General features: G+C 38.9%; 3 protein-coding genes across 5 annotated transcripts; 2 read left to right on the top strand and 1 right to left on the bottom strand.

Moving 5' to 3' along the window:
• Window positions 1-323: 323 nt before the first annotated feature.
• Window positions 324-6,743, bottom strand: LOC106383948 (pre-mRNA-splicing factor ATP-dependent RNA helicase DEAH7). 2 transcript variants are annotated; one of them, XM_013823995.3, is made up of 17 exons: window positions 6,505-6,743; window positions 6,282-6,393; window positions 5,994-6,206; window positions 5,734-5,771; window positions 5,406-5,613; window positions 5,083-5,250; window positions 4,830-4,975; window positions 4,505-4,605; window positions 4,241-4,349; window positions 3,735-3,912; window positions 3,399-3,628; window positions 3,136-3,312; window positions 2,928-2,999; window positions 2,663-2,839; window positions 2,434-2,495; window positions 2,194-2,346; window positions 324-2,109 (listed from the first exon to the last, which is right to left on the bottom strand). In XM_013823995.3, exons 1-17 carry the CDS (start codon window positions 6,508-6,510, stop codon window positions 513-515), a joined length of 3,747 nt encoding a protein of 1,248 aa, XP_013679449.2. In that variant the 5' UTR covers window positions 6,511-6,743; the 3' UTR covers window positions 324-512. The 2 variants fall into 2 exon arrangements, with proteins under 2 accessions (XP_013679449.2, XP_013679452.2); XM_013823998.3 differs by lacking the exon at window positions 6,505-6,743 and having other exon boundaries at window positions 6,282-6,399.
• A 2,810-nt stretch (window positions 6,744-9,553) lies between these two features.
• Window positions 9,554-19,777, top strand: LOC106383938 (callose synthase 3). 2 transcript variants are annotated; one of them, XM_048747955.1, is made up of 43 exons: window positions 9,554-9,740; window positions 9,824-10,046; window positions 10,131-10,231; window positions 10,316-10,440; window positions 10,553-10,646; window positions 10,756-10,866; window positions 10,928-11,044; window positions 11,130-11,222; window positions 11,285-11,376; window positions 11,609-11,735; window positions 11,818-11,955; window positions 12,030-12,106; window positions 12,203-12,296; window positions 12,374-12,502; window positions 12,587-12,701; window positions 12,770-13,104; window positions 13,190-13,242; window positions 13,312-13,372; window positions 13,458-13,539; window positions 13,623-13,672; window positions 13,761-13,847; window positions 13,924-14,064; window positions 14,134-14,228; window positions 14,299-14,383; window positions 14,455-14,615; window positions 14,729-14,852; window positions 14,950-15,050; window positions 15,128-15,260; window positions 15,332-15,483; window positions 15,653-15,762; window positions 15,844-15,966; window positions 16,045-16,113; window positions 16,192-16,381; window positions 16,466-16,616; window positions 16,709-16,828; window positions 16,924-17,042; window positions 17,127-17,210; window positions 17,284-17,396; window positions 17,503-17,732; window positions 17,808-18,605; window positions 18,687-18,737; window positions 19,110-19,295; window positions 19,391-19,777. In XM_048747955.1, the coding sequence occupies exons 2-43, from the start codon at window positions 9,851-9,853 to the stop codon at window positions 19,637-19,639; spliced, it is 5,862 nt and encodes a 1,953-aa protein (XP_048603912.1). In that variant the 5' UTR covers window positions 9,554-9,740; window positions 9,824-9,850; the 3' UTR covers window positions 19,640-19,777. The 2 variants fall into 2 exon arrangements, with proteins under 2 accessions (XP_048603912.1, XP_048603916.1); XM_048747959.1 differs by having other exon boundaries at window positions 9,560-9,719.
• Window positions 19,778-20,014: 237 nt separating this feature from the next.
• Window positions 20,015-21,013, top strand: LOC106416349 (CLAVATA3/ESR (CLE)-related protein 40-like). The gene is made up of 3 exons (XM_013857211.3): window positions 20,015-20,500; window positions 20,591-20,637; window positions 20,776-21,013. Exons 1-3 carry the CDS (start codon window positions 20,398-20,400, stop codon window positions 20,878-20,880), a joined length of 255 nt encoding a protein of 84 aa, XP_013712665.1. The 5' UTR covers window positions 20,015-20,397; the 3' UTR covers window positions 20,881-21,013.
• The last annotated feature ends 52 nt before the right edge of the window (window positions 21,014-21,065 follow it).

The raw sequence follows: 21,065 nt of genomic DNA, 5'->3' as shown, positions 1-21,065 counted from the left end.
TTCTTGTACAACTAAATAGATAAATAATAAAAATAAATAAATTTGGAAAACCCATGAGTGTCAACAAAATATGTCATTAAAATCAGATTCGGAGATAACTTGGAAAGCTCATGAATTTCAACTAATGATAAATTTGATATATTTTGGTTCTGTTTTTTTTTTTTTTTTTGGTAAACGTTTACAAAACAGAACATGTCAGTAAAATCACATTCGGAATTAAGTTGAAAAACTCATGAATATCAATATATCATTAAATGACAAGACGCATTAAAATCAGAACATGTTGTCTTTGGTGGCACATGTCATTACAATAAGATTCGGAATTAAGTTGAAAAACTCATAAATATCATCAAATGACAAGACGCATTAAAATCAAGTATGACACAAGTTGATTACAGTTTGCTCGATCTTTTGCTTCTGTTTTTGTTTTGTAAGAAAAAGTTTACAATACCAAACAGGTGGTGGGTCTTTGGTGTTTCACGTATTCGAACAAATAAGATTACTACAATGTTTTAGAGACCAAACTTCTTAGGCCTGAGGTAAGTGGTGCCTTTCTTCATGCCAGGACCAGAAACCTGTTGCTGCTGCTTTGCCCTTTTCCTCTTCTCTCTCTCTTTGCTTCTCACCTCCGCCTCCGCCTGATCTCTTCTCAGCTTCTCCATCTCTTCCTCCATCGCTGTTTTCTCTTCCTTCTGCTTCTTTTTATGCTCCAGCATCGATGTATCCGAGTCCTTGACCGAGAAAAACATAGGTCCCAACTCAGCCAGCCAATGCGGCTCCACAGATGTAGCACACTGCATGTACTCCTTAGTGGTTAAGATCAGTTCATGATACACCACGTAATCAGGCGTGTATCCTAGACCATACAGTGCACTGCTCGGGTGCAAATGGCAAGGCATCCCAGTTCTACAGTTCACGTACTCTCCCACACCTTTTAATCTAGCCGAGTTGTGGAAATACGCTGAGCATATGGCTTTTCTCACGATATCCCAATCTGGCCCACACGACTTGAGCGGTATCTTGAGTTGCTTGAGGATATCCAGAAGCTGGGATCTTACTTCTCTGGCTTTCCTCAGACCTTTGACTTGCAGATAATGGTCATTGCACCAGTCTCCTCTGTAGTCATGCTCTTTCCATTGCTTATACACGTTCAGTAGCGTCAGGTGATCAGACTCCGGCACGAAAAACTTCTCCCTCGCGGCGTCGCTCTCTTCTGCTCTCTCTTTCGGTCTGAAGAACACTGAAGGTACTGAAAGCATTGAGACGATCGTCAAGACCTCGTCTATGCAGTCAAGCCGTTCACCCATTAAGAGCATCTTTGCAAGAGGTGGATCCAAGGGGAACTCCACCATCTTCCACCCGAGATCAGTTAATCCTCCGACATTGCTGAGAGCGCCCAAGACCCAAAGCTGGTACATAGAGTTCAGTATGTTCTCTTGTGGAGGTGGGTCCATGAAATCAAACTCTAGCAAGTTGTCTATTTTCAGTGACTTCAACAACAACACAACGTTACCCAGATTTGTTCGCTGAATCTCTGGCACGGGACTGGGCAACATCTCGTTTAAATATGCACTCTCTGTATACAGCCTGTAACATGTTCCCGGCCCTGTCCTTCCAGCTCTTCCTGCACGCTGATCAGAGGCAGCACGACTAATGGGGAAAACCTGAAGAGCATCCATACCCATTCTAGGATTGAAAACCTTCATCTTTCCATACCCTGTGTCAATCACATAGTATATTCCATCGACTGTCAATGATGTTTCAGCGATATTGGTGGCAACAATGCATTTACGTGCTCCATCTTCTGGTTTCTGGAATATTTTTGCTTGCAAGTCAGCAGGTAGCTGAGAGTATATAGGGAGAATCAGTAGGTTCGTGACGTCTCTCTTGGATGATGCAATCAGCTGTTCCATTCTCTCCTTAAGAGAAAAGCACGCCGCTTCAATCTCATCTTGCCCGGTCATAAATATGAGAATGTCCCCAGGTGGGCTCGTAATGTGAATCGTCATTGCCTGTTTAACAGCAGCTTCAACATAGTCTTCACATGGACTTTTAGAGTAGAGAATATTGACAGGGAAAGTCCTTCCAGGAATGTTGAATATTGGAACACTGCATTACCAAAGCAAAAAACATTGTTAAATAAGAATTCAATATTAGATTCAAAATGGGGTTTGTCTGAAAGATGGTAATTACCTCCCAAAGAAATCAGAAAACTTTTGAGCATTAAGGGTCGCTGAAGTGACTATCAGTTTGAAATCACGACGCCGAGCCACAACTTTTTTCAGTATTCCGAAAAGGACGTCTGTGTTGAGTGACCTTTCATGCGCTTCATCCATCACTACCACACTATACAGAGTCCACAACACGATTAGCACATCATTCTACTTAAACCAGTTTAAAGCGTGATTTATTAAAAGGTTGATGCATACATACCGATACTTATCCAGGTCGGAATCTTTAAGTGTCTCTCTCAGTAGCACTCCATCCGTCATGTACTGTAATTTCAGAAGGAAATATGGAGTGTCAGAAGAGTTTTTCTGGTGTTATAACGAAGTGCTGATGCTAAAAGCGTGACAATTTGACAAGCCAAGCTTTACTAGGCCAATTAAACCAGAAAATCACAAATAATCAAAAAGCAGTCTATAGCTTGGAAACACCTTACCTTGATAACAGTATTTGGACCAGTTACATCTTCAAAACGAATTGCATACCCCACTTTATCGCCCAACTCTGTTTCCATCTCTTCACTAACTCTCTTTGCAACACTCATAGCTGCTACACGTCTTGGTTGGGTGCAACCTACTATACCGTTTACAGTGTACCCGTCCTCGTGAAGATACTAGCAAAAAAAAAAACAAATTATAAGTTCAATGATTTAATTGTTTCATAATTCTGTATTACCTGAAAAACTATAGTAAGGGAGCAACCTGTGTGAGCTGAGTAGTCTTTCCGGAACCAGTTTCTCCAACCACCACTATCACCTGGTTTTCTCTTATTACCTACAATGCATTAACAAGCAGACAGCTTAACGATTACTCATTGGACAAATAAGAAAAAGGAATCCCCTAAGGAAATAAAGCGTATTATGAGTCTGTGACCCAAGTATCAGGGAACTCTAAAGAAAAGATTACCAACCTGTAATAACTCATCTCTAACAGAAAATATGGGAAGATACTGTCGTTGCTGTGCCATGGTCTTTGACATGGCGAATTCACTCACAGCTTCTCCCTTCTTCATATGCTGTGCAAATTTAGCTTCGTTCTTAAAGTCTACTTCACCTTCGTCACCAACTTCAGCAGTATCGGCATCAATCTACAAGAAGTTCACAGTGTCACATTAGGTTCAACAACCTTATCAGTAATGATGTGAAAAGAACCAAAAACCATGAGATGCATTACCTGCTCAGCTGTTTTTTCAACACCAAGGATATTACCAAGGTTAGAACCTGCAAGCTCCCAAAATCGCTGTCGCGATTTATGCATACTTTGTTTCTCCCGAATTTCTCTCACAAGACCCGATCCTTTTCGCGAAATTATAGCCATGTCTGATGTGGGATCCTTTATAGGCATCACTGGCTCTGCTTGCTTTGTGAAAACGATTCTTCCATCAAGGAAAGGCGGCTTTGTATCTGCAATCACCCAACAAATAGAGTATTACTTGGTATGTTACATGAACTCCTATATCTGCCTTGTCACTTTATCATGAAATTTGAGTTATTATAGTAATCTACATACCATGCACAAGAAGAATTGCTTTCCGTTCTTCCTCGCTATCAAACTCGGTCTGCACTTCTGTGCCTCTAACAGCTCCAGATCTGAGAAGCTGACGGTCTTCCCACTGGGCATTATCAGCGTTAAGCTGAGAGTATTTTTTACTCTGAGCGAGTGACATTTTGCTACCGTCCCTTCTAACCTGCATTATAGTTATTATAAAGTGTTTAATATATTTAGTCTACTGCGTTCTTAAGCAGAAAAAATCAGAATATCAATACAGAAGAATTTGGAGCATTGAACAAAAAGCTTCATGCCATATCGCATTAACACCTAGAAACTTAACTAACATAATTACGCGAAATTTAGCTGAGCACACTCGGTCACGAGAAGTGAAGGGAGATGAGACGGTCAGAATGAATTAAACTACATAATTTATGCAAAAAGGAAAAGACTAGACACAGATAGGAAATACAAGCAGCATCAAATAAAAAAATCATGGAGAATGTGTAGTTGGTATAGAGACATACCAGTCTTTTTGCCAGCTCAGCTTCCTTTTTCTGCACAGAAGCGTCATCTCCAAGAAAAAAGGATGCACTATCAGCATCAAACAGTGAGTTCCCTTCGTCCGTATCATACCTGTGAAACGACAATCATTTAGTTCAAACAAGCTTTATATAATCCGGAAACTGTCTAAAATTAACATGAAGAATGGGACTATACTCTTAATTCATAAATCATTATTGAATTTCCAATGCTTAATTTCCTGCCTCTAAAGGAAATTAAATACTTACCATGCAAGATCCGAGTGATATTCCATTTCCCGACGCATTGTGTCTGTGATCTCATGGTTAAATTCTTCAGCTCCTTCCGATCTATCCTCATCTGGATGCCCCTTTAGAAGACATGACAACATGTGACAAGTATTACTAAAACCAAACAATTTATTTAAAGCAAGAGAACTATAATTCTCATCAACATTCTTCAAGCAAGCCTGACAAGAACTTGTTAAAACACGGGACAAAACAGATTTTCAGATCAAAAACACGGGAACAAAACAGATTTTCAGATCAATCTGACAACAAGTGGCATGACCTAATCCTAACTAAGAATACATACCTCCTTGGTCAGATCACCTTCCCTAGAGTCTGCACGTTGATTGGATCTTCCACCATACCTTGAGCCTGAGGATCTGACAGACGACCCAGAAGCCCGGATTGGGACAGGAGAAGGCGCACCAATATCCCATGGAGAAGCAGAGGCCACTACATGTGCATAAGGACATGGAATTAAATCCCATTGTTAGTCTGGGCCCATGGATGCTACTAAAATAAAACCAACTTATAAATAATAAATTTCAAACACAACATACTTGTTGAGCGTGGTGTATCCAGCCAAGGGGAGGCTAAACGAGCATCTGGTGAAGCTGCACCTAACATGGGTGATGGAGAAGGCTGATGCCGTTTGTTGTAAGTAGAGTCTCTATCCCCGCGTGGACTATCTTCCCATTCCCATCTTCCATCATCCCAGTCTGACCTACCTGCATGATTTTGTGTTAATATCCATTGAAAAGGTCCACTAAGTTGTGTTGATGACATTTTCAGGCTTTTGGGAAATAAAGATTTGAAAACACCCACATTTGTAAGGAGATAAATAAATTGTTATCACTATAATCTTCTACAATCTTTAGCATACCTGGAGTTCTCCTATCAACGCTGTATCTTCCGCGCTTTTCTCCGTGATAATCTCGGGGTGATTCGCGATAGGACTCCCTCCCTCGGTAGCGATCCATCTCATCGTATGTGCTTCTCTGCCTTGACCGCGGAGTTTCACTCCTGTCATACCTATATTCGTTTCGGTTTCTACTGCTATCATCTCTCTCATATCTAGATGCCCTAGGAGTCTACATTTCAACAAGTGGAAGAAAGATCAGAATACTAAAACTAAAGTTCCCAGTATGAATAAAAATTGGCCGAGTGACCAAAAAGAAATCAAATTTCATTATTTGGATAAATTGACTTACATCTGAAGCTGCAGCTTTCTCTGTGGTCACAGTACTTTCTGCGATACAAAAAAAACATCATAAGGCATAAGATAAAACTAGTGAAGGTGGTAAAACTATAGTTCAAAACAAAATGTAACCGGAGTTCTTTCTTTTCACGTTTGTATTCACATAAAAGGAGGCATAACAGTTTAAAAACTAGGATTAACTAGGAGGCGATCGTAATCTAGAGCATGAGTGCCATATGTCGAACTAAATCAGAAAGAAATAAAAAAAAATACCTTGTGGAGTCTCAGATCTTGAAGATTTATCTCTATACCTTCTGCTGGAATGGTCAGGCCGACTGTTATCTCCTCCATCATCAATTCCCGATACACCAGATCTATCATCCTCATCCATAGACGCTGAAACAGATACTGCTGGCTTCCTGGGGACCTTAAACTCCCCCTGAGACTTTGCACTCTCCCTTTTCTCCATTGCCCTTACATCTAAACCTGAGATTAAAAAAACGATTAAGCTCGAAACCAATCCATTGGATTACAATTGCTACAGATCTCTCTAATTCATACCTAGACGGGACTTCCTCTCCGGAGCTGTAAAAGTCAGTTTCTCCTTCACCGGAATATCGCCACCGGTTTCCTTCTCGGTTTCCGAAGTCTCCGTAGCTTTGAATGGATCGACCTGCATCGGAGCAATACAATCAACGCTTGTACACAGCAACTTCCTCGAAATCAAATCAACCTAAACCCTAGAACCGCAATTAACAAAATCAAGATACTTCTCGAAGCTTACCCCCATTGCTAAGTGGATGAATCGTTCGATTTCAGCTCGGAAACAACTATATTCCGTCCCGGAAACTAACCACGCAGAGCTTCGTCGTCTGTACGTCACGGCGAGGATGCGATTCCGGCGAGATTAGTTAGTTAGGGCTTCTTCCCTGAGCGCGCGTGAGGTTGCTATTCCAGAAGCTCTCTTTTTTTTTTTCTGAGTTTCCAAATTGTTTTTAAAAAAAAAGCTTTAAACTAACGCGAGTCCATTATACGCGTGGGTTAATTATAAGTTTCGCATGAGAAACCGACTTTTTGCATATGGGCCTTTCACCGCAAACCGAACTACATGTGTTTTCTACATATGGGCCCATTATGGGCCTTTCACCATAAATGATCTATGTGTTCTTTTACATGTGGGCCCAGTATTTGTTCATGTGATTAAAAGATCAATTTCAGCTTTTTAGTATATGCACGAACTAGAACGGGATCAAAACCCAATCTAACTGTTAAATTTTTATTTTAAAGGACATTAAAATGCATAATACGGTAAATTAACTATATATGGAGTTTAGCACACGATAGATGTTAGTATGTTTTTGTTATTATTATTACTGAACAGGTGTGACAAAGTATGCGGTTTATGTGTTTGTAAAAAAGATCTTCTTGGCTGGAATCTTTGTATGTATTTATAGCAATTATGGGTAGAACAAAACTTGGGTTCACCCCCTATGGTGAACTCTCAAATTCACCTCTAGTATTACCACCAATCAAAGTGTCATGTAGGATTAAGAAAAAAAAAATATTAAAACTTAAAAAAAAAAGGAAAATAGCTTTAAAAAAATAAAAGAACCGTCGCCGTTAACTGAAACATACGTTTCTTTGTTTCATCAAATTAGGTTTTGAGATCGTTTCAATCTTGTTTCAGGCAAGTTAATCATCAATTAATTTATACTTGATTCTAGTTCTAGGTGGTGATTTACTTGATTTACATAAGAATAATGGTTTGTCTCTTTCCAACACAGAATATTGTCAGCATTCAAGTAGTAGCCTCAAGTTTGTCATTTTTATGTAAATCAAGGTTGTCTCTTTCCAACAAAGAATAATGGTTTCTTGTCATTCAGGTAATAGCCACGGTTCTCATTGAGATTCAGGCAAGTTAATCATCAATCAAGTTTTACTATTGTGTCTTGTTAGCTTTGAATATGAACCTCTTGACAGAATTGTTCATAAAATACACAACTCAGAAACCGTTACAAGTACACTTGAAAAAGAAAAAAAAAAGTTTACCGAAGAAAAGAAAAAAAATACAAACTATGAAACAATATTTGTCAACTGCTTCTTCTGTCTTGTTTTCATTGTGGTAGTAATAAGATTTGCAAAACCTTACTACAACTTTCAAAACCTAATGGAGACAGAAGCAGTAATAGAAGAAGGATTGTTGGACGTGGGAATACTTCCTTGCAACATTAGGAGCTCTGTCTCTGTTCCTGCTAGGAATCACAAGAAGCTCTCGGCAACAATAAGGGAAGAGACGAGAACTCGTCCTCCAGTTACGTACTGTGTGAAGTTTGAGTCGTTTGACACTATGTCCAAACTGGTCAAAGACAACGGTGACAAGTACGAGTCACATCCTTTCTCAGCCGGTGGATACAATTGGTACGTACACGTATGTTGGATTTAAGTTAAACACATGAGAATTGATTGTCATTGTCAATAACTGGTGAAAATTTGATACTTTTTGCAGGACACATTGAGATCAAGCCGAGCAGAGAACAAAGCTATGAAAAGAGCAAGCTTTGTGGGAGTAGAAACTGGCCTGACAACAAGTTCATCACATCTGAATATTCAGTAAACCTCTTCAGAGTAGTGTGGCGGACAGCTTATGTGGTTGGAGTTCTCTCTTTGACAAACCCTTTTGACACTAATCCGATATCCGGACGTACAGGGCTTGATTTGAAGTAAGTCATGGTATGTTTGTACAACCAGACGTACATGGGTTGATTTGGATTGGAGAAGAAATCAGAATTCGATTTGAAAGCATAGAATTGGAGACTCAACTTGACAAACACAGGATCCATCTTCTCTGTGGTGATGAAGAAAGCCATCGACACAGACACCGTTAGCGAGGTTCTTTTATTTTTTTAAAGCTATTTTCCTTTTTTTTTTAAGTTTTAATATTTTTTTTTTCTTAATCCTACATGGCACTTTGATTGGTGGTAATACTAGAGGTGAATTTGAGAGTTCACCATAGGGGGTGAACCCAAGTTTTGTTCTTATGGGTAGCAAGGGATGGACCCAACGTCTTGTTTCTATTGTCTTTATCTAACTTTATGTCATAGATTTGTTTTAAATGAGCTCATACTTGGATTTCAATCGGTATCTCTAAAGCAATCTGAACACTGGACGTAGTAAAGACGAAAAAACAATTAGAGATCAAATAATATGAAAACAATCAGAGTTTATAAACCTGTCATCATATTTTAAACTCATTTTAAAGAATGTTTTTCTTAGGTTAAAGCCTTTTTTTTTTTTTTTTTTTTTTGAAACACCTTAGGTTAAAGCCTTTTTTTTTTTTTTTTTTTTTTTTTTTTTTTTTTTGTTCAACTGCACCTTAGGTTAAAGCCTAGTTAGCAAAATTACAGCCTAACAAAATGCGCCAAATCCTATAGTCTTGTTAAACCAACGGTAATTTAAAATAAAAAAACGGTGAAAATAAATTGAAAAAGCAAATGACGAGTCATACGAGGTCAAAGAAAGACATTCATTGGAAACGGTTTCTTTCTTATTCTTTTTAAATAATAATCGGAATCTCGACTTTTTTTGAAATTCCGACGAACTTTACAAAACTACCCTCTCCTTTCACAACCTTTTACCTTTTTTTGTCTCGATGACAAAGATTGGTGGGACCTTACTTTTTAATATGCTCCATTACAATCCCCAAACTACCCTCACCAACATATCTTCAAACTTGTGGTATAACGGTAATTAAAACCAAACATAAAGCCTCTTTGTCGACACGAACTCCCAAAGTTTCCTTTTTAAAATTCATTTAATTTTTTCTATTAAAACGGTGATAAATGAAAAAAAAAAAAAAAAAAAACAAACATTCAGGCCACGCACATAAGACACATCTCTTCTCTCTCTCTCTCTCTCTCTCTCACACACACACTTTTGCGTACTACTTAGCAGCTAAGTAGGCTTAAAGTTTCGCTGCTTTCCTTTGCTCATCCTCCATTGGTAGGGTTTCTGGATCTCTCTGTATGTTCCATTTCAATGTCGCATCTCTGCTCTTTATTAATCTAACCTTGTCCGTCTCTAACGAGCTGTTCTGTCTCAAATAGGAACCTGGAGGTTTTAGGACAGGACTAATGTCGGCTACGAGAGGAGGTCCTGACCAAGGACCGTCCCAGCCACAGCAGCGACGGATCGTACGGACTCAGACAGCTGGTAATCTAGGAGAATCATTCGACAGTGAAGTTGTTCCTTCCTCTCTGGTCGAGATTGCCCCTATCCTCCGTGTTGCTAATGAGGTTGAATCTAGCAACCCTAGAGTTGCTTATCTCTGTAAGCAACTTTGCTCTGGCTTGTGATTAGTTTGTGTATCTGCTGCTGCTTTGTTTGTTAATATGGTTTTTTTTTTTTACTTAGGTCGGTTCTATGCATTCGAGAAAGCTCACAGGCTGGATCCTACTTCAAGTGGTAGAGGTGTTCGTCAGTTTAAGACTGCTCTTCTACAGCGTCTTGAAAGAGTGAGCCTTTTCTTTAAAATAGCAATGCTTTGTGTAGCTATCGATGTTTGTAGGAAGAACTTAACAAATGTGGTCTTTTTGCAGGAACATGATCCAACATTGATGGGGAGGGTTAAGAAAAGTGACGCCCGGGAGATGCAAAGCTTTTATCAGCATTACTACAAGAAGTACATCCAAGCTTTGCAGAATGCTGCTGATAAGGCTGACCGGTTCGTCTAACTTTTACTTCAAATGGCTTTGTTTTTGACTCTTAAGATGTCAATTCACTGTTCGAGAGCAACTAATTTATTAACTGATGCTTTGTGTGCTGTTAATTGTCAGGGCTCAGCTGACAAAAGCGTACCAAACTGCCAATGTCTTGTTCGAGGTGTTGAAGGCTGTTAATCTGACACAGTCTATCGAGGTTGACAGAGAGGTAACTTTGTTAGTCCTTACTATGTTTAGTATTTTCTCATTGAGACATTTATTATTATTTTTTCAATTTCCTGTGCAACGTTACAATGAAGTTTGATGTTTTTTTTCAGATCTTGGAAGCTCAAGATAAGGTTGCTGAGAAGACACAGTTGTATGTCCACTATAATATCTTACCTCTGGATCCCGATAGTGCAAATCAAGCGATTATGAGATACCCTGAGGTTAGTCTTAACTTTGGGCACTGTTATATATCAGCGGGGTAATGTGATCCTTACTGTGCAGATCCAAGCTGCTGTTCTTGGTCTTCGCAACACTAGAGGTCTTCCATGGCCAGAAGGTCACAAGAAAAAGAAAGATGAAGACATGCTTGATTGGCTTCAGGAAATGTTTGGCTTTCAGGTAAATTTATTAGTCAGGGAAGTTTAGTTGAGAGTAATCTATAAGTCTGTGAATGTTTTGTCATGTGTATGTTATGATTCTGCAGAAAGACAATGTGGCTAATCAAAGGGAGCACCTGATCTTGTTACTTGCTAATGTGCATATCAGACAGTTTCCTAAGCCTGATCAGCAGCCAAAGGTTCGTACTTTTATTTCAATAAAGTTTAGTTCTAAGAATGACAAACGTATTTCCTCTCACAGTTAGATGATCAAGCACTGACGGATGTGATGAAGAAGCTCTTCAAGAACTATAAGAAATGGTGCAAATACCTTGGTCGAAAGAGTAGTCTTTGGTAAGTGAATCCTATACACCTATAGTTGATTCTGTATAGTTCCTTCAAGAGTAGCTACAAGTTTGAAAATCTAAAGAAATGTGCAATGGTATGGTACTGGTCTAAGGAAAGGTTAGACTTATATTCTTCATGAGCAGGGAATCAAGTTTCTTGTTTGTGGCTAAATGTTTATACAAACTCTAGTGTCGACAATCTTTGAAGAAACATGTTTAAATGTCATATCTGCTTGCAGGTTGCCAACTATACAACAGGAAATGCAACAGCGGAAACTATTGTATATGGCTCTATATCTTCTAATCTGGGGTGAAGCAGCGAACTTGAGATTCATGCCAGAGTGTCTCTGCTACATTTATCATCATGTATGTTTCACGTTGCATAGTCTTCTTCTTTATTCTATCATTCTTTAATTCTTTCTTCCTACTCTATTTCATGGTTTTGCAGATGGCATTTGAACTCTACGGTATGCTGGCTGGGAATGTCAGTCCCATGACTGGAGAAAATGTGAAGCCAGCTTATGGAGGCGAGGAAGATGCATTCCTGAGGAAAGTTGTGACTCCTATCTATGAAGTGATTGCCATGGTATAGCTTAAATTTTGTGTTCTTTACTTTTGCTTGTTAATATTTTTACTTACATAATAATATACCATTCACAGGAGTCTCAAAGGAGCAAGAAAGGCAAGTCCAAGCACTCTCAGTGGAGGAACTATGATGATCTGAATGAATACTTTTGGTGATATATCCATCTAATCTGCTGCTTTCACACAATTGTAACACTTTTCATAAGTAGCTTTAGTGATTAAGTTACATATGGTTTTCTACATTGCAGGTCAGTTGATTGTTTCCGTTTAGGTTGGCCAATGAGAGCTGATGCTGATTTCTTCTATCCGCATGTTGATCAGCCCAATACAGAAAAAGATGGGGTACACAATAACTACACATCTTCTCTGTTCTTGTAACACTTGCCTAACATCTTGTGTTTATTATCATATTATCACAGGATAACAGCAAGCCTGCTGTGGCCAGAGATAGATGGGTGGGGAAAGTTAATTTTGTTGAGATTCGTTCCTTCTGGCATGTCTTTAGAAGTTTCGATCGAATGTGGAGCTTCTATATTCTGTGCCTTCAGGTATTATTACTCTCCCCAATTTTGTTATTACCCTTTTTATGCTTATTCACACAAGATGTGACGCTGATGATAAAAATTTGGAAGGCCATGATTATTATGGCTTGGGATGGCGGACAACCAAGTTCGGTCTTTGGAGCTGATGTCATCAAGAAAGTTCTGAGTGTATTCATCACAGCAGCAATAATGAAGCTTGGACAAGGTTGGTCAATGTTCATAAGTTTTTACTTGAGTGACGAAATCTCATTTACTAAAAAACTACTTGTGCAGCTTCTCTTGATGTGATCCTTAGTTTCAAAGCTCATCGAAGCATGTCGCTACATGTTAAACTAAGATACATCCTGAAGGTGCTATCTGCTGCAGCATGGGTTATTATTCTGCCTGTTACTTACGCTTACAGCTGGGAAGACCCTCCAGGATTCGCCAGAACTATCAAGAGTTGGTTCGGGAGTGCCATGCACTCACCTTCATTGTTCATAATAGCTGTGGTCTTCTACTTGGCGCCTAATATGCTCGCGGGAGTGTTCTTTCTTTTCCCTATGTTACGCCGGTTTCTTGAGAGGTCCAACTACAGAATTGTTATGCTAATGATGTGGTGGTCTCAGGTATTCTTAGAAAACAATCATCAGTTTTTAATTTTTATTATAACTGGTGTGACAATAAATAACCGTCTTTTATTTAACCTTGCAGCCTAGACTCTATGTTGGCAGAGGAATGCATGAGAGTGCATTTTCCCTCTTCAAGTAAGGACTATATTTTTAACACATCATTGGCTTTTGGTTACTTATTCTTTTTACATTTTCCTTTGGTAGATATACCATGTTCTGGGTGTTGCTTATTGCAACAAAGCTGACGTTCAGTTACTACATTGAGGTACATGTTTCTCTTACTCTAGTTGTGATAACCATTAACTGCTCCTTATTGCCACAAGAGTCTGATAAAATTGGTATCGCTACAGATCAAGCCTTTAGTTGCTCCAACACAAGCTATCATGAGGGCCCGTGTGACAGATTTTCAGTGGCATGAGTTCTTTCCTCGTGGTAACGACTTGTCACATACACTACATGACTACTGGAAGTAAAATATATTACTTGTATTCACACATTTCATTTTACTTGTGCAGCCAAAAACAATATTGGTGTCGTTATTGCTCTTTGGGCCCCTATTATTCTGGTAAACATAGTCACGTCCAACATTGTTCCTCGTCTTCCCCTACGTTGTGCTTCTGCTGATTTTGATTTTTGTGTCCATCCCTCTGTAGGTGTACTTCATGGATAGTCAGATTTGGTATGCAATATTCTCCACAATATTTGGAGGTATATACGGTGCCTTCCGACGCCTTGGAGAGGTATTTGAACTTGAGGTTTCCCTTTTTATTGTCATTGATGATCCCTTCATCCTTACCTTTCTTTTAATTGTTACAGATTCGGACACTGGGAATGCTTAGATCACGGTTTGAATCACTGCCTGGAGCTTTTAATGACCGCTTGATTCCAGATGGAAAGAACCAGCAGAGGAAGAAGGGATTAAGGGCAACTTTATCTCACAACTTTACAGAGGATAAGGTTAGTTGAACCGAGTAAACTGCGATCATGAACGTTTCTTCTCACTAACTGCATGAATGTTCACTTCAGGTACCTGTTAACAAAGAGAAAGAAGCTGCAAGATTTGCACAGTTGTGGAACACAATCATCAGTAGTTTCAGAGAGGAAGATCTTATAAGTGATAGGTAAATTTTGTATGCCACATACCGAGCTGAAAATGAACTATGTGGAACTCAACGTTTTGGACTTTTCCAGGGAGATGGATCTGCTGCTTGTTCCATATTGGGCTGACCGTGATTTGGATCTCATACAGTGGCCTCCGTTCTTATTGGCTAGCAAGGTTTGTCTTCACATAACCAACATTGGAATTTAATCTTTAGGATTCTCTGATTTATTTTTTTTTGGCCGTAGATTCCAATAGCATTGGATATGGCAAAAGACAGCAACGGGAAGGACAGAGAGCTCAAGAAGAGGATTGAGAGTGACTCTTATATGAAATGTGCTGTCCGTGAGTGCTATGCATCATTCAAGAATGTCATAAAGTTTCTGGTTCAGGGAAACCGTGAAAAAGAGTAAGTTGCGTTAAGTTATTGGAACCATAATGTCTCTTACATATCTGCATTTGATTTTGATAATAGCAACATTATATCCTATCTCATGGCCAACATACATCTCTGTGTTTCAGAGTGATAGAGTTCATATTCGCCGAGGTTGACGAACATATAGACAAAGGTGATTTGATTCAAGTGTACAAGATGAGTTCTCTTCCTAGCCTCTATGACCACTTTGTCAAGCTGATCAAATACTTGGTAATGTTCTTCCTGTGGTACTCTCTTTTTTTAAAAGTCTTTTTAATTCATTTATTTGACACTTGATCCAATATCTTTGTTTCTTTATCCCATGCAGCTAGACAACAATGTTGATGATAGAGATCATGTTGTAATTCTCTTCCAAGACATGCTGGAAGTTGTTACAAGAGACATTATGATGGAGGATTCTATATCGAGGTTGGCAAAGTTTTTCTTGTGCAATACATTGTCATATGAACATCAACATCTCTTATATACCCAATTTGTCTCTGTAGCTTGGTGGATTCGAGTCATGGTGGCACTTGGCATGGGGGAATGGTCCCTCTGGAACAACAATATCAGCTGTTTGCATCTTCAGGTGCCATTAGATTTCCTATTGAACCAGTAACAGAAGCTTGGAAAGAGAAGGTAATGCCATATGTCATATTCATGCAGTCTTCATATTACTTGTGCTCAAATTTTAATGCTTGTATGTGCAGATCAAACGGTTGTATCTATTGCTGACTACTAAAGAGTCTGCCATGGATGTGCCCTCTAACTTGGAAGCAAGAAGGCGGATCTCTTTCTTCTCAAATTCATTGTTCATGGACATGCCTGCAGCACCGAAAGTTCGCAACATGCTATCATTTTCGTAAGCCTTTTTGGTCATTTCATATCATTTTTATATTTGAATCCACCATTTTGGTCAGTTAAACACTGTCTAGCTGATAGTTTCCTCCAAATAGTTTATTATTATTTTATGGACATTTTTCATTATGAAACTGACCAAGTTTTTTTGCTCCTTGTTATTCTTATTGTAGTGTGTTGACTCCATATTACACTGAAGAGGTCCTCTTTTCTATGCATGACCTGGACACACCAAATGAAGATGGTGTCTCAATCCTCTTTTACCTACAAAAGATTTTCCCAGGTTAACTTTATTTACATTCTGTTTAAAGTTGTACCTTAAAATTCTTGAACCACGTCTTGGACCTGACCTTTTATTCTGTAGATGAATGGAACAATTTCCTTGAGCGGGTGAAGTCAAATGAAGAAGAAATTAAAGAGTCTGTTGAATTAGAGGAGGAACTTCGTTTATGGGCTTCATATAGAGGGCAGACTTTGACTAGAACAGGTATAATGCCCTTTTGGCAATTTAGATGGATACAGTAGATTTTTTGTTGTTAAATCTTTTGATATTTTTTTTTAACAGTAAGAGGAATGATGTACTATCGAAAAGCATTGGAGCTTCAGGCATTCCTTGACATGGCTATGCATGAAGGTGTTCTTTCGTTAATCTATATTAAACGACAAATGGCTTATTGATGCTAATGACTCATTCTGAAATTTGCTTCTTCAGATTTGATGGAAGGTTACAAGGCTGTAGAACTAAACTCTGAGAACAATTCAAGAGGGGAAAGATCACTATGGGCACAGTGCCAAGCTGTTGCTGACATGAAGTTTACATACGTTGTATCATGTCAACAGTATGGTATTCATAAACGATCCGGTGATCCTCGCGCGCAGGATATATTAAGGCTTATGACAAGGTGTGCAGAACAATCCTTTTTTTTTGCTGTCTTTTTTTTCTATAAACTTGTTTGAAACTTATGGCTTTCTTTACAATTCGGCAGATACCCTTCGCTCCGTGTTGCATATATCGATGAGGTTGAAGAACCAGTGAAAGACAAGTCGAAGAAAGGAAACGAGAAAGTGTATTATTCTGTGTTGGTTAAGGTGCCTAAATCAACTGATCACTCCAGCCTTGCACAAAATCTTGACCAGGTAATGCAAAAAAGTCCAACATGTATCTCTTCTTGTTTTGTTTTTATGCTTACATGGATGTGTATATTATATCAAACATCTTTGCCTTGTAGGTTATCTATAGGATCAAGCTTCCTGGACCTGCTATTCTTGGAGAGGGAAAGCCAGAAAACCAAAACCATGCTATTATTTTCTCTCGTGGAGAAGGTTTACAGACAATTGATATGAATCAGGTATGGCATTTGTTCTTTTTTTTTGCTTAGACATAAAGTTATCTCGACGCTTCATGTTGATATTAAGTTTCTTTCCTTGATGTCGTTTTAATCAGGATAATTACATGGAGGAAGCGCTAAAGATGAGGAACTTGCTTCAAGAGTTTCTCACAAAGCATGATGGTGTGAGGCATCCATCCATTCTTGGACTTAGGGAACATATATTCACTGGATCGTGAGTACTTTTTGCGTTTCCATTTATTTTAGGAGGTTATTTCTCTTTAGCTCAAGATTAACAAGTGTTGTTAACTCTTTGCAGCGTTTCTTCCCTTGCTTGGTTCATGTCAAATCAAGAGACTAGTTTTGTTACCATTGGTCAGCGATTACTGGCAAATCCTTTGAGGTAAGTGTGCTTACTAAGATGATTATTGGACATGAGTTTCCTTGTTAATGTTGGTTCTTTTACTCCTATATAGAGTCCGTTTCCATTATGGTCATCCAGATGTCTTCGATAGATTGTTTCATCTAACAAGAGGTGGTGTTAGCAAAGCATCCAAAGTAATCAACCTCAGTGAAGATATCTTTGCAGGTATATTCATTCTACTCTTGCCTCGGACTATTTTATTTTTCTCCCATTGATTCTTCTAAGTGATGTCCTTTGCTGATTTGATTGCTGGTGGCTGTGTGTTGAGCAGGATTCAATTCTACACTTCGTGAAGGAAACGTTACACATCATGAGTACATCCAAGTAGGTAAAGGAAGAGATGTTGGTCTAAATCAGATCTCTATGTTTGAGGCCAAGATTGCTAACGGCAACGGAGAGCAGACATTAAGTCGGGACATTTACAGGCTTGGACACCGTTTTGACTTTTTCCGTATGATGTCGTGTTACTTCACCACTGTCGGCTTCTACTTCAGCACTCTGGTACTGCTTCCTTATGTTGTGGTTAATCACACAAATAGTTCGGATCTAATTCATTTTTTTCTACTGTTTTGACAGATTACGGTTCTCACTGTCTACATCTTCCTCTACGGACGTCTCTACCTTGTCTTGAGCGGGCTCGAGCAAGGACTAAGCACACAGAAAGGCATCCGAGACAACACACCTTTGCAAATAGCTCTCGCTTCACAGTCCTTTGTTCAGATTGGTTTCCTGATGGCTCTACCAATGCTCATGGAAATCGGATTAGAGAGAGGGTTCAGGACAGCCTTGAGTGAGTTCGTCCTGATGCAGCTTCAGTTAGCGCCAGTGTTCTTCACATTCTCTCTCGGCACAAAGACTCACTACTACGGAAGAACCTTACTCCACGGCGGCGCCAAGTACAGGTCCACAGGGAGAGGCTTCGTCGTCTTCCACGCCAAGTTCGCTGATAACTACAGACTCTACTCCCGGAGCCACTTCGTCAAAGGGCTTGAGATGATGCTGCTGCTTGTTGTGTATCAGATCTTCGGAAGTGCTTATAGAGGCGTGGTTGCGTATCTTCTGATCACCATATCTATGTGGTTTATGGTCGGGACGTGGCTATTTGCTCCCTTCCTCTTCAACCCTTCGGGTTTTGAGTGGCAGAAGATTGTTGATGACTGGACTGATTGGAACAAGTGGATAAACAACATCGGAGGTATTGGTGTCCCGGCTGAGAAGAGTTGGGAGTCTTGGTGGGAGGAAGAGCAAGAACATCTCAGACATTCGGGGAAGCGTGGCATTGTTGTTGAGATCTTGTTGTCTCTAAGGTTCTTTATCTATCAGTATGGGCTTGTTTATCATCTCACCATCACAGAGAAGACTAAAAACTTTCTGGTATGTAGACTAGTCTATACTTCCAGTCTATATAAGCTCTTAGTGTTGGTATTAATCTAATTTGATCGTTTCTTGACTCAGGTTTATGGAGTATCGTGGCTGGTTATCTTCTTGATACTGTTTGTGATGAAGGTGTGTTTTTTGCTTGATACAATGATATATCATTCTCTGTCAATAAAAATAGATAACTTAAGTTGGCTACCACTTCTCGAAAATATAAAATACTCTAAAATTTGGGTTCAAGATTTAGTGATTATTATTTACGGTTTAGTATTTAAGGTGTGGGGTTGGGTTAATAAACTTCTATAAATGTTTTATAAAAATATTATTTAACATTTATATATTATTTAGGAGTTATTTTAATCTTTTAATCAAAATTTAAAGTATATATGAACATGGCTATTTGTAAAGGTAAATTTGAAAAGTGGTAGTTAAATTAGGATAAAGTTGAAATTCTCCCTAAAATAATATATTTTTATTGCTCATTGTTTGTTTGTCTTTCAGACTGTTTCTGTCGGAAGGAGGAAGTTCAGTGCGAGTTTCCAGCTGATGTTCCGGTTGATAAAGGGGCTAATATTCTTGACATTCATCGCAATCATTGTGATATTAATCACACTTGCTCACATGACCATACAAGACATAATAGTGTGCATCCTTGCATTTATGCCTACAGGCTGGGGTATGCTCTTGGTAAGTAAAAGAAAACAAACATTCTAGTTGTTTGGAGTCCTGTTATGGAATGAAACTGAAGCAGTTTTTTGGTGTGTTGTTGTGTGTTTGCACAGATTGCGCAAGCGTGTAAGCCGGTGGTGCATAGAGCAGGGTTCTGGGGATCAGTGAGGACACTAGCTCGTGGGTATGAGATAGTAATGGGGCTGTTGCTGTTCACGCCGGTGGCGTTCTTGGCTTGGTTTCCGTTTGTGTCGGAGTTTCAGACGCGTATGCTTTTCAATCAAGCTTTCAGTAGAGGTCTTCAGATCTCTCGTATCCTTGGAGGTCATAGGAAGGATCGTTCTTCTCGAAACAAGGAATGATTCATCATCATCTTCACTTCTCATTCACTTGGATGTAATGTCTAATGTCTTTAGCCGTTGTTGTTGCTGTTGGTACATGTAGCACGAATCAAATGGATGTGATATTAGTTTAAAATTATTTTAATTATTTTTTGCCAATGTAGAAACAATGTAGTAATATGTTTCAACTTTTTAACCATCCAAAAATATTTTAAACTTTCATCCACGATATTAAAGCTTTTTGCAATCATGTCTTTGAGGTTTTTTAGTACAGCAAAGATGATTTTAATTGAAATATTCATGTTTATCAAAAAAAAAAATATATTTGAAATATTGATGATATGTTTTTTTCTTCTCTTTAAAACGATCTGATTTTTCGTTGGACTTCTAAAATGGGCTCTCTTGGTTATTTATTATTATGGAAAGAAGCCCGACTTTGCTCATAATTGGGCCAACTTGAAAGCCCACTAGCTCCACTAAAGAACAAATAACTAAGCAGCAACGTGGCGCGTAAAAACCAGCTCCACGACATTTGTACGAGAATGAATATTTGTCTGACTCGTTCCAGCCTGTAAACGGTAATCATCGTCCGTACAGGTTAAAGTGACGGATTTAAAGTTAAAAATAATAAAATGACGGATTTGCCCATCCGCTCCACATCATGACGAGGGCAAAACCGGAACTTTCACTTTATTAATTTAGACGACACCTCTCGACACGCTCACTCTCTGTCACTTCTTTCTTCAACAAAGGGAGGTTTTTTTCATTTTGTTTTGAAAATGGCGGCGATGAGATACAAAGGAAGCCTTCTCATCACAATCATCTTCTTCGTCTCCATCGTTCTTCTTCAATGCCCACTTGCTCACTCTTCTTCTACAAAATGTAAGTCACACTCTCTAAGAATCTTTTTCCATCTTTTTTCTAGGCCCTTGGTTTCTATGAAATGACTCGTCTGTTTTCTTTTGTTTCTAGCGTTCTTTTGGTTTGGAGAAACGGAAGATATGAACGCCATGAAAAAGGTAAAACATAGTTTTGTTTCTAGCGTTCTTTTGATACTCGTTTTGTATTCAACGTAGGGGTATAATATAATGTTTGTATTTTCATTTCTATTTTTGATGAATAAAACATATCATTAAATATAATTTTGGACAACACAGGAGAAGGAGATTGATGTTGGATCAGCTTATGATGTTGAAGAAAGACGAGTTCCCACTGGATCCGACCCTCTCCATCATAACCATGTTCCCTTTGCTTCTCCATAGATTACACATCTGCTGCTGTTTCCCATAGTTCACTTATAAGTTTGTAACACGTTTTACAGTTTCCAGGTTCTGGGTTTTGTTTGTCCGAAATGTTACTTTATTTTCTGGGTTTTTGAATTGATTAGCTTTGTTAGTGTATACAATCTCAATTGAATAAACGCATGAAACAGTTTTGTCATCTTCTA

This window comes from Brassica napus, chromosome A2 (genome assembly GCF_020379485.1).
Source record: "Brassica napus cultivar Da-Ae chromosome A2, Da-Ae, whole genome shotgun sequence".
Classification (NCBI taxonomy): Eukaryota; Viridiplantae; Streptophyta; class Magnoliopsida; order Brassicales; family Brassicaceae; genus Brassica; species Brassica napus.
Note: the sequence above shows the minus strand (reverse complement) of the source record. Positions and strands in the feature narration are given on the sequence as shown.

What these genes read in the sequence shown, in the direction of transcription:
- LOC106383948 (XM_013823995.3), bottom strand. An exon ending in AAGATCTGAGACTCCACAAG is followed by an intron (nt 5,772 to 5,993) that starts GTATTTTTTTTT and finishes TTTGTATCGCAG; the next exon opens with AAAGTACTGTGACCACAGAG. An exon ending in AAGGTGATCTGACCAAGGAG is followed by an intron (nt 4,606 to 4,829) that starts GTATGTATTCTT and finishes TGTCTTCTAAAG; the next exon opens with GGGCATCCAGATGAGGATAG.
- LOC106383938 (XM_048747955.1), top strand. Translation starts at nt 9,851, where the DNA reads ATGTCGGCTACGAGAGGAGGTCCTGACCAAGGACCGTCCCAGCCACAG. An exon ending in GCATGAGTTCTTTCCTCGTG is followed by an intron (nt 13,540 to 13,622) that starts GTAACGACTTGT and finishes TTACTTGTGCAG; the next exon opens with CCAAAAACAATATTGGTGTC. An exon ending in AGAAGACTAAAAACTTTCTG is followed by an intron (nt 18,606 to 18,686) that starts GTATGTAGACTA and finishes TTCTTGACTCAG; the next exon opens with GTTTATGGAGTATCGTGGCT.
- LOC106416349 (XM_013857211.3), top strand. Translation starts at nt 20,398, where the DNA reads ATGGCGGCGATGAGATACAAAGGAAGCCTTCTCATCACAATCATCTTC. An exon ending in TCACTCTTCTTCTACAAAAT is followed by an intron (nt 20,501 to 20,590) that starts GTAAGTCACACT and finishes TTTTGTTTCTAG; the next exon opens with CGTTCTTTTGGTTTGGAGAA. An exon ending in ATATGAACGCCATGAAAAAG is followed by an intron (nt 20,638 to 20,775) that starts GTAAAACATAGT and finishes TGGACAACACAG; the next exon opens with GAGAAGGAGATTGATGTTGG.